The sequence below is a fragment of the Rousettus aegyptiacus genome, unplaced genomic scaffold, assembly GCF_014176215.1.
Source record: "Rousettus aegyptiacus isolate mRouAeg1 unplaced genomic scaffold, mRouAeg1.p scaffold_m13_p_7, whole genome shotgun sequence".
NCBI lineage: Eukaryota > Metazoa > Chordata > Mammalia > Chiroptera > Pteropodidae > Rousettus > Rousettus aegyptiacus.
In genome coordinates this window covers 60778795-60791404 of record NW_023416310.1, presented here as the reverse complement: position 1 = coordinate 60791404, position 12610 = coordinate 60778795, and the positions used below count along the sequence as shown (strand labels likewise).

The following is a 12610-nucleotide window of genomic DNA, read 5'->3' as shown; positions in this document are numbered from 1 at the left end:
TTTCTTGCAAAGTAGATTAAAATGCCAAATTAATTCTGAAACACTTAATTGAAGCACTTCTACCAATAATTATAGATTTTTTGGAAAAAATAAGAAGTGAAATATATAAGTTCTATTGTCTGTGGTATAGTATCTAATTTCTCAACATAATAAACAGAGGGCAGAAAGATAAAGACAAAAATCTTCAACCAGGTATAATGTTATTTATTTTAAAATCCTCACCCCTTATCCCCATCTATTGACTATTTTCAAATGGCCTTGAAACATTATGGTTTGGGTTTTCAGAAATCTAATTACTTTATTTCCTCAGGTGACTTTGACAATGAAATTCGGGGCTGATTTTGAAAGACTTCGGCAGTTTCTTCAGCATTAGAATCCTGGACTCTCAAGGATGAAAGAAACCTAAAAATTATCCGGGCCAATCACCCTCTCAAAGCTTCGACTGCCCATACAACTCTGTCAAGTGTTCCTGACCACTTGCACATATCCAGTTCACCTTTGGATGGCACAAAAAAACCCAGCTGTCAGAATGATCTTATTAACAGAGCCAAAGTCTCTCTCCCTATACCTCCCTCACATCAGTTCTCATTTCGATTCCCTGGAGCCAAGCAGAATGACATTTGCTCAATACAGTGTTGTACTGAAACAAAACAAACAACTAGAAACCATGCTCATTTCACTGTTGTCTGTCAGAGTTGGATGTTTTCACTGCAAATGGCCACTAGGCCTAGTCTACGTAAGTAGTGGATATCATAAGCCCTTCTTAAATAAAAGTTCAGAAAAGGCAGAGGATCTCATATTTCATTGGAACCATGATTTTAGAATCAAGTAGGACAACTCTGAACATTAGTCATTGGGATAGTTTCTTGAGATGTCAACTTGGCTAAACCAGTCACTGATTATCATTAACACAAATCTAGATGTGGCCATGAAGGCATTTTGTAAGTGTGACTGAAGGCTACATCAGTTAGAATTATCTATAATGGGTCTGACTTGAACAGGTGAAGGCCTGAGGAATAGAACTGAGGTTTTCACTTTCACATGACAGCTATAGCCTGAGAGTTCTAGTCTACCCTTCTCGGTGGCTGATCCTACAGATTTGCATTTGCTGAGCCAGTCTCCATAGTAGGTAAGCCAGTTCCTTGGAACAAAACTCTTACTATATATCTTTAACCGATTCTTCTTTCCATCCCAGAAACACTGCCAGCTTAGACTGAAAAGGAGAGAGAAAAGACAAAACAGAACAAGGCTGTTGGACCCCCAAAACTCTACAGGCAAGAAACAGACTGATCATACACTCTGCCTTTCATGAAAAAGGAAGTATGACTCAGAGGGTAAACTTGGGAGAGAAAAAAGTGGAAAAAAGAATCACAGAATTTGTTCCCAGGACTTGGAATCAAATAATTTTCCCAGGTGGACTGAGAAATTTGCTAGAGATGGATGATTCCTTTTTGCTTTCCATTCTCCACTTCCCTCCTTTTGGAAAGTGAATATCTATAACTGCTATCTTATGACTGTCCTACTAGTGTATTTTGGGAGCAGATAACTTGTTGCTTGAGTTTACAGGTTCAGAACTGGAGAGGAGCTATGCCTTAGGATGAATTAATCCCAGGACATCACCCATCCTTGACTTAGATGATTGAGATTGTAAGGTTTGAAACTTTTGAACCAATAAAATTTGGATGAGATTTTTGATCCTTAAGTTGATACTAGAATAAATTGAACCTTTTGGGGATGTTAGGATAGGGCTAATGTATGTGGTACATGGGATATACATGAATCTTTGGGGGCAGGCTGTGGTAGGCAGAATAATGGTCCCCAGAGATGCACAAGGTCAGTTTATATGCAAAGAATTAAGATAGCAGATGGGTTGAGGGTTTCTAATCCCTTAAAATATAGAGATTATCCTAAATTATTCACATGAGCTCAATATAAGCATAAAGGTCTTTAATATGGAAGATGAAGGCAGAAGAGGCAGTATCAGAGTGATTCATCCCGAAAAAGACCTTACCGGCCATTGTCAGCTATGAAGATGAAAGGGGCCCACGAGCCAGGGATGGCCGGCAGCTGGAAGAAGCTGGAAGAAGCAAGAAAACAGATACTTTCCTAGAACCTCCAGAAAGAAATGACAATGAGATAACTTACACGGATATGAAGCTCTTCATTGATGGATTCTTTTTTATTGGTCTTTTTAACATCCAGGTACCTGACCAGAGGGCCAATTGTGATTCCCTAGATCACAAATAATAATTTGTTGTAGTAAAGATTGTCATTATAAAATGGAAATTCATTTGTAAAACTATTAGAGCTTCCAATTTTATGTCTTTGTTTTGTGTTAATTTCCACTGGACAAATGTGTCAGTGTTTGTTTCAGTTCTTATTTAATTCTTTTAAGTTCTGCAATAAAAATTAGCATTATGTCTCTATTTTAATGCAGAAATTTAGTTTTAGCTCTTAAGATAACCTCTCAGTTTGCTGAGAGATAATTCCAACTAAAACAAAAACTGCTATCTAGTACCAATTGGAATCTCATTTTTAGTAACTCACAGTAGAGTAGCTATCTTCACCTATTACTCAGGAATAATTTGATTAACATGTTATATTGATTAAAAGGCAGCATATCGCAGAGATTAAAGGATGAACACAAATATGAACTAGAAATATCTGGGGATTTAGTTTGAATATTGAGCACATATCTTAAAATCAAATAGTGCCCCCTTTTTGGTATTATACCAATGTAATACATGATCCTAAAAGAATCTACCTATTTCAAATATGAAAGAAATCTACCAACCTGAATAAATACAGTAAAGTATATAACTATTAAAGTAGCAGTGACAAACATTTTCTTCCTAGGAAAAAGAGACAGAGGAAGCAAAAACGCAAGTGAAAAACTTCCAGCTCCTCGAACACCACTGTAGAAAATGATGAACTGGTCCTTGATGGAGAAAGGAAAAGTCCGAAACTGGTTGCTGACATAGAAGAGAATAAATACACCTAGAAAGAGGGAAATACATATTAGATCAGAAGGTCATGAATGAGTAGACACACAATGCTAGTGACCCCATTCGTGTGCACATGCCCTCAAAATGAGGCATGCTACTTCCCTCATGCCCATGATTGCCCATCCCAAACAGCATACCTCACAAAATTTTTCGTTTTTTGACTAGTTGTGAGATTGTAGTGCCTCAGCTTGATAGCTTCCATGTGTGTGTATTTAAAGTAATAAAATCTTAATACTTTTTGATATAAGAAATGGCATATATTTTTAATCTATACCCATAATTTTTGCCTTTCAAAATGAGGTTATTGCCTGGGGGATAAAAAGATTTTTATTATGTCATGTCCTTGCTGAGTAATCAAGGGAAGTGCATAATTTTCAACATGAGAGGAGCCCTCTCGGTGACTGTGGTCTCTGCAGGGTGAGTAAATCCTTTGTGGTTGGTTTGGTTCATTTTGAGGTTCAGTGCAGACAAGAAAGGATCCTGGCAAGAACCCAAAGGGGGGGCTTCTTGCTGTCAGTAAGTGGAAGGGAGAGGGTAGAAGGGCTTGTTTAAAACACAGAGGTGTTTTCTACCACACTGGTTTTCTATCCCCAAGTGGCCCACATGGTCTAGCTACTGTCAACGCAGTGGTTTGTGGTGGGAAAGGTCCCTTCACTAAAGCTCTGACTAATTAAAGAAGAGGCTTCACTGTAGAATAACAAAGCTCTCAGCTGCGTGTGACTTCTAATCACACAGACTTAATAGCAAGCAACCTTGATTATAGGCACATTGATAGCACAAGAGACATTCGCATTTTTTCATTTTGTGTTCTTGTCCTGTCTCTACCACATACTAGTCATGTGACCTCAGGCAGGGTTCTTAATTTTATTAAGTATTAAGTCTCCTCATCTGCTTAATGAAGGTAATGATCCTATTTGCCTCAGAAGGCAGATATAAAGTTTAAATAAGTTTAATATCTATAAGTTACATAAAGCAGGGCCTTCTATGTTATAAACTTTCATGAGCGAACTATACCATGAGTAGCTACAATAAGTCACGCTAGAAAAAGAAAAGGCTAGGAGTGGGGGAACCAGATTATGATACCTGGCCCTGCCCCTCATTGTGACACAGCCAAGTCAGCCATTCTCTCAGTGACTATCCTACCAGTTTCTTCAACTAGACAAAGAAGTTGGGCTAGATGGTAGCCAAGTGTTAGCAGTGTCGAGGGGTCCACAATATTAACCCTTTTCTAGATGATTTCTATTCTTTTGGCTGAGCTGAGGCTCTAATTTCTCTTGAAATTAGCTTTAATCTCCTGTGGACCACTATAGTTTTAAGATTAAAAGGGACCTAAAAAACTTGTCCACACTCACCATTTTGTGGTTGAGGAAGATTTTGAGTACTTAAATATCTGTCCAAGGTCAAATAGCTACTTAGTACTAGTGTCAAGATTTGATGTAAGATTATAAATTTCTGTAACAGTTTCCATAATTCCTTTTTCCATTGAGGACCCAATAGGGACATGTATTCAGATTTATTTTTATGAATGATTAATATTTCTGCACTTTTCTTATTCTTTCCTAGATCCTAAAACCCTTCCCAAATTTATTTAGAATTAATATGCTAAATTAAGTCCTCAGCTGTTTCTCCTAATTTCTTTTTGAGTAATTGATTTGACAATATTGATCAAAGTCATTTAAAAACATGCCTCAAGTATTAGTCTAAATTAGTTTAACCTATAATTGCTTCTAATCAAAAAGCAACATATATATTGTAGTGCAATACTTAATGTTTTTTTTTTCTAGCTCCGGAAACATAAATATACAAGATAAATCAGCAGCTATTATTCCAGACATTTCATTTTTAAATTAGGCATATTTTATAGAGGTGATGCCAGTTACATTATAGAGTCATCTTTACTAATTAGCACTAAGCAGTTCTCAAAAATAATTATTCACTTCCTAGTCTTTGGTTTTCTGTACATCACACTCCACCCTCAACTGAAATCATCTGTATTATTTAGGGAAATGTTTTTTTAACAATACACATAGAATACGATTTGTGACATCTCACTTTCCTGTGACAAAAATGTAAATGCCTGCATTTTCTAACCCATATCTGATTTAAAGTGCAAAAGGGGAAAAAAATGGCAAAGAAGCAAAGAGCAAAGGATAAATTTACTGCTATATTTAAATGTGTAGATGTGAAAGTTCTCTCTTCAATTAAAAAAAAAAATACTCCTTGCTCTAGCCTTGCTTATCAACCACTAATGACTGACTGATTGAAAGAGTAAACAGAACATTTCTTGTTGTCACAAGGTGCCCATACCTGCCTAACCAGTAAAACCAGTTAGTATCACCTCACTACTTATGCTTTTACATGGCAGAAAGGAATAAGAAAAATTTTAAAAGCAGGGAGCAGGAGACTGTTGGGGGCCCTGCTTTATCTTACTGATGGCTCTCCAGATCTGGCAGAAGGCCAGCGTGAAGCAGACGAAGGCCCAGTTCCACTCATGGTTCTTCCCAACGGTGGACACGCCCATGAAGATGAAAATCAGGGTTTCGCTGACACTGCTCAGCATCTTCATGAAATACTTGATGGTAGTGTAGGAAGTCTGAGACACGTTTTCTTCCACATACTTTTTCATTGTCACTGCGCAGGCCGTGATTCTGCAAGAGGAACAGAGTCTCAGAGAGAATTTGTGCCCGTCCCCAAAAAACCCTCCCTGTTGATGATGCCACAGATACACAAATCCTGTTCTTATCCACAGAGAACATCTTCTCTGTCCCCTCTCTGGTGGAAGATTTTCCACAGATTTTCTTTCTTCTTCTCCCTTCCCAAGGGCTTTGCATAAGTTGAGTGTAGTAGGGAAGGGGGTGAGTATGGTTTTCCCACAACAAATGGCAGACAATTCAGGCACAACCCAAAAGCTGAAGTGTTTCTACCTTGCCCTGCTTTACCAAGCGCTTTGTCAATCCCCCTCTTGCTCTCTAATCCACTCTGCCTCAAACCCCAACAAATCCATTACAATTACCTAGAAAGAATAATTCAACAAGGCCCTTCATCTCCCTTCCCTGGGCAATATTTCTTATAATAATTTAATGAGAATTTTTTTATTTAAAATGTTTCTGTTCTAGATCAACTTAGCAAGTCTTAGTTGTTTTGATTATTCTTAAGGTGGGAAAAAAAAATGAGTGTTTGGATTTTACACTACTATATTTAATTAAAATAGGTTTCTCTACAATAAAATTAACTACTTTGCCTGAGGAGCTAGATATGAGGCTAATGTCATAGAGAAAACAACATGATCAGGTATAATAAGCCTCATTTCAAGATCAACATGAGGTAAATATTTTAAAAAATATTTTTATTATGAAAAAAAAAATCCAGATGTCTAGTCTTATCCCATTTACCTGGTTTTACTCTACACCATTGAGTCCTGGAACTATGATATGTTTTTTTAACAAATCACAGAAGGCAACACCCAGCAATGGCAGTCCCTCGCAGCACATTTCTTTTTAATTTTAAGGTAACGAATTTTTCAAAGAAAAAAAATTACTAAGATGAGATTTTAACCTTGAACTTCTCCCAGATTTTCTCTCTAGCAGCTTTTCTGAGCATTCTAAAATGACCTTAAAATACTATGCTTTCCTTGGGCAAATCACAAGAAGAGAGCAAAAACAAATGATAGAGAGAACATTTGTTTGGCAAAAGGCCTGTATTAGATTTTACAGATGTTTAAAAACCTGAATTCTGCAACACCTTTGAGAATTAGCATCAGCTATTGGGTCTTTTCCAGATGCTGGTCCACAAGATGTGATCCTAAACCCTCTTTCATCGCCATGAGAGTTGGTCTTTGGTTTGTACTCACGCCAGGATGCCAGACAGATAGAGCGTCTCAGCAGCTAAGTAAGACAAATAACTGAACATGAAGACGATCAGTGGTTCAATTGCAGAGATATTCTGAGTGAAACGTGTGGTAAATGCAGAAATGAATCCAAAAATAATGCCAAAGAATATTCCTCCAACCCCCACAATAATGAATCGGGCACATCCAGCCAAAATGTCGACAGGTTCTATGGCTTCAAATTTATGCATCTTTGTGAAGGCAATAAACATGTTGTATAAGACCTGGACAAAAGAAAAGTGAAAAAGAAAGAAAAAAAAAAAGAAAAGAAAAAAAACGTGAATTAGAAGTAAGAAAGATTTTACATACAGATTCTTAACTTTGTGTCTAGTTAAAAAATACACAGCAATAAATGACATGACTATAAATATGATAAATGAATTCCAACTAATTTAAATTTATTCAGTCTTGCTACATAAGTGTCATACTCACAGCTTTCAGTCACTGAGCACCTACTATGTGCTAGTCTCTTTGCTAAGCTCTCTGTGTTATTATCCATTTATTTTCTCTCAACTCTGAAAGCATCCACCAATATGGGCTCTATAATACTTTAAAGAATTAACAGAATTCTTTTAAATATTTCTCTTTTAAGGTGATCACCATGTTAATCTCTCTCAGTAGAGGGCGCTGAAGGGACATTGCAGGAGAAACGGACTTCCGGACTTCCAGCAACTTCCATGTGGCCTCGGGGAAGTCAGCCATGTGGGTGTCAGAACTTCTGGTGGCTCCTACCAGAGCCACAGGCCCTGAAAGTGGTCCCCTGTGACTTTACATCTTTGGCCTGGTGACATATAGGGGAAAAAAGCCCCAACATGGCCCATGTGCTGCATGCCTGTGGCCCAAGGGTCCACCTGAATCACCCAACCTATGTAAGCCACCCCCACCAGACAGTGTGCTCCTCTAAAGGTCCTTTGCCCACTCCTGAGCCCAGGATCCTACTGCACATCTGGGGCACTACTGAGTGCCCCTTGTCTGCACTACAGACCAGCTCCAGTCTGGCAATGTCCACCAGTCTCTCTGCTGTCCAATGGTCTATCCACACCTTCTCCTGTGAGAGCTGAACCCTTTCCAAGTGTATCCTTTTCAGGCTGTCCCTGAGCCCTAGTTTACCATAGATGGTATAGTATATACCATCTTATAGCTATTCCTTTATTATAGTTAATAATTTTGATATTAAAAGATCTCTGTTTAACTTACTGTGTGGTTTCTTTTCCCTGACTAGACCCCATGAACTATATTTTCCATGTATATCTCACTGGACCCCCCAAACGAGTCTTGCCTATGTGATACACACTCTCATTGTTCCTACTGTTTCTCTACTTATTTCAACATTTCTGTGAATTTGCAGCAATCTGTATATCATTTTATGTCACTTGGCAAATGCAGAACTTAGACCAATCTTCTGCAAAGTGGCAGCTGCCACAAAGTTAATGAGACACATAAAACAAGGAAAGTAAGATCTCTGCAGAAAATGAAGACCTTTGAGAATATCGGGTCCTAAAGGGTCCCAAGAAACAACAGCACACACTTATTTGCCCTGTTTTCCTATATTAAGACAAATGAAAAAATCAGAAAGGTGGTAGAAGCTAAAACTCAAGGAAATAGAGTCACTGACCTGTCTGTGTGTCAACCATATTTTATAAAACTGGTGTAATATTGGTGTATTTTATTTAAGCAAAATGAAGCCATATTTCAAGAAAAATCTTGGTTGCATAAAAACAAAACAAAACAAAACAAAAAAAACGGTGACTTATGGCTCCAGATTGAATCTCAAAGAAACTTAATGGTCATCCCCCAACTCAATGTGTTGTTTGTTTAGTCCAACATCACCTTTTGCCTGACCTCAGAGCAAACCACATATGGGTGTCAGAAGCCCGAGGTGTTGTGCCTTTGAGGTTGCGCTCACATTCCAAGGAGCTTAGCCAAGATGAGGATCCAGATGCTTCTATAAGACCCCAAAAAGGCAGGTCTGGATGCATTAAGATGGGACTTGGGAATTTATTTGTCTCTCAAACCCAGAGAAAACTCAGAGAATATGATTGATACTCAACTATTTGCATTTTGTTACCACAAATACTCTTGTGAATGGCTCTCCAGAGTTTAAGTAGCTACCCAGTCTGTTCCAAGGGCCTGGGAAAGCCAATTGGGCCAGCCCTGTCTCTGGATGCTAGTGTTCCCTGCTCGGAAGATGCCAGAGCAGTTTTAGAGGCTGAAGTAGTACATATAATTAAGAAGACTACATTTACAGTCACAATCCATATGACTACATGAAAAATAATTCTTATCTTTCAAATTACCAGGCTCTGGATGTCATTATAGTTGTAAAAGATTTTCTTTGGACTCATTTTAAATCATAGCAATGTGTGTATATTTTTTACATATTGGAGGGAAAAACAGCCAAAGCTAAATATTAAACACGTCCAGGTCACTAACGGAAAACCAGATTAGATTTACCCTTTTCACTCAATGTGAAGGTGCTATAATAAAAAATATGTATTTTGTCTTGGTCTCCTGACACAGAGTTCTTAAAAATTTTGTAATTTTCTGAGTGATGGGACAGGGAGTGTCTTTTGTTATTCATTATGAGACCTTTTCAACCATATCTGAGTTTATGCTAATGAGATGACTTGCTAGGCCCCAGATAGCTTAAGGATGGGAGCTGATTGCCAGAAGAACCAATTACTTGACAAGGGGGTTGGAACTTTCAATCTCACAACCTTCACCCCTGCCCCTGACTTCAGGGAGAGGAGGTGAGGTGGAAATTGAGTTCGGTAACCAAGAATCACACACATCACACACATATATATAATATTATATATTATATATAACATGTATATTATATTATATAATATCTAATATCAATATACGTATTATATACTATAATTTATAATGTATAATATATAATATATATAATAAATATAATATACATATTATATTAATAATAATATACATATTATCTATATTATATATAATATATATAAAATAAACTGTTTTCTTGAATACTATTAACTGTTCTAGCAAATTATCGAACTTGAAGAAAGGGTTGTAGAAACCTCCAGTTTTATAATCAGTCAGTCAGAAGTATGGGTGTCAAGACATTTAACTGGTATCTGAAATAAGAGCAGTCTATGAGGTCTGTGCTCCTTCTGGGAATTTAACTGTCAGATTTGAACTGAATTGGAGAATACCATGTTGGTTGGTGTCTGGTTGGTTGGCGAATTGGCTAATATGGGAAAAAACAACCACACGTTTGGTGTCAGAAGTGGTGTGGTAAAAAAAAAAAAAATTAGAGGTGGTATCTCAGGATATGATCCTTTAGCATTACTTTTAAGAAGTTCAGCAAGTCTTCCAAGATCATAATAATGGCAACCCTTTAACATATACCACCATAGACGTTTGCAAAGCTTTTTCAGCATGAATTACACTGATGAATAATATTTGTTTCAGAATAATAACTAAAGACACCAGCCCACCAACCAAGGCCTAATAGAAGTGGACAGTTGATTTAAATGTGATGATATTTTTTTCTTTATCAACTTTTTTAAGGAATAATTTACATATGCTAAGCTGCATCAAAAATGACCATTGTATACACCCATAAAATCACCGCCTCAGTTAAGATCTAGAACAATTCCATGAACTCAGAAAGATTCTTCATTCTTCTTTTAAAGTCCATCCTGACTCCAGGGAACCATTGATCTATTATTATCATTATGGATTAATTTGTATCTTATAGAATTGAATAATAAAGCATGTACTCTTTTACATCTGGCTTCTTTTAACTAAGTATAGTGTTTTGGGCAGTTATCCATGTTGTAACTGCCCAAAACACTATACTGTTGTTGCAGTTAGCAGTGGTTTGTTCATTTTTATTACTGAGTAGTATTTTATTATGTGGCCTACAGCACATTTTTTCCATCTAATCATTTGGATGATGTTGGTAGACATTAGTTCCCTGCTCCCCCTACCACCCAGATTTTGCTACGAATATTACTGTTATGAGCATCCATAAGTCTTTTGTGTAGACTTATGTTTTCATTTCTCTTGGATATATACATAGGAGTAGAATAGCTAAGTGGTATGATAAATAAAGCTAAAATTTTAAGAAACATCTGTCTTAGTTGATTTGGACTCTTATGACAAGATATCATAGACTAGGTGGCTTATAAACAACAGAAATTTATTTCTCTCAGTTTTGGAGGCTGGTGAGTCCAAGGTCAAGGCATCAGCAGAGTTAGTGTCTGTTAAAATCTCATTTTCTTATTCTTAGACAACTGTCTTCTCACTGAGTTCTCACATGGCAGAAAGGGTAAAAGAGCTCTCAGGGCAAAGGGGAAGGATCTCTTTTATAAGTGCATTAATTTCATTGATGAGGGCTCCACACTTATAACCCAATCATCTCCAAAGGGCCTCACCTCCAAATACAATCATATGAGAATTAGGTTTCAACATATGAATTTGGGAAGATGCAAACATTCAGTCTATGGCAACTGACAAATTATTTTCCAATTAGATCATTAGATCATTTTCTGTTCCCACCAGAAATGCATGAGAATTTCAGTTGCTCCATATTCTTGTCAACACTTGATATCCTCAGTCTTTTTAATTCTAGCCACTTTAATAAATGTGTAATAGTATTTCACCGGAATTTTATTTTGCATTTCCCACATGTGCTTACTGACCACTTGTATATATCATATCTTATGTTGTATCTGATAAAATTCTTACCCCTTTTTGAGTTCTTTATATTCTTACTGAATTATAAAATTCTTTATATATCCTAGAAGTAAGTCTTTTGTGAGATATATGTATAGTGAATACTTTCTCCCATTCTTTGGCTTGCTATTTTGTTTATTTAATAGTATTTCAAAGAGCAAAATTTGTTCTTTTGATAAAATCCAATATTATAACTTTTTTCTTCTTGTTGTTTGTACTCTTTTCCTTTCCTTTGCTTACTCCAAGGTCATAAATATTTTTTCCTATGTTTTCTTCCAGAAGATTTATAATTTTAGCTTTTACACTTTGTGGTAAGTTTTTAATTTGGTTTCCAGTAATCAAGTTACTTTAACACCATGCTTTCTTTTCCATTGAAGTGCCTTGGTACCTTTGCCAAAAATCAATTGACTATATGTATAAAGTCTATTTCTGGACTCTCTGTTCTCCTCCATGATGTCATACATATTGTTTAAGCAACATCGTGATTTTATTTCTTTATTGCAATTATTGAGGCATCATAGGAAGTCTTCAAATAAATCTTCTATCATTGTTCTTCTCTTTAAAAATTTCTTTGTGTATTTTTAGTAATTTAAACTTCCAAACTCATTTCAGTATCAGCTTGTCAATTTCTACAAAAAAAATTCTTCTAGGATTTGATTGAGATTTTATTGAATCTGTAGATAAATTGGGAGACAACTGACCTCTTAACAATATTGAGTCTTCCATTAACAAAAATGATATTATTTAGATCTTCTAATTCCTGTCAGCAATATTCTATAATTTTCAGGGCAAAAGTCATGAACATCTTTGTTAAACTTACTTCTGAGTATTTTTGTTTTTATCGTACTTATAAATTGAATTTTAAAATGTCCTTTTGCCACTAGTATTCAAAGTTGTTTGCCACTATTATATTAATGTATTATTAATTTTTGTACATTAAGCTTTTGTCCTGTGACCTTGTTAAATTTACTGATTAATTCTAGTAGTTGTTTTATTTCTGAAG

General features: G+C 36.3%; 1 protein-coding gene across 1 annotated transcript in view; it reads right to left on the bottom strand.

The window, feature by feature from the left end:
• SLC9A4 (solute carrier family 9 member A4) overlaps positions 1 to 12610 on the bottom strand; it is a 52436-nt gene that overhangs the window by 23739 nt on the left and 16087 nt on the right. The window contains exons 3-6 of the mRNA XM_016161854.2: positions 6856 to 7115; positions 5436 to 5653; positions 2795 to 2997; positions 2146 to 2232 (exon numbers count right to left, since the gene is read on the bottom strand). Coding sequence (XP_016017340.2) covers positions 2146 to 2232; positions 2795 to 2997; positions 5436 to 5653; positions 6856 to 7115 — 768 coding nt within the window. The remainder of the gene's footprint in view (positions 1 to 2145; positions 2233 to 2794; positions 2998 to 5435; positions 5654 to 6855; positions 7116 to 12610) is intronic.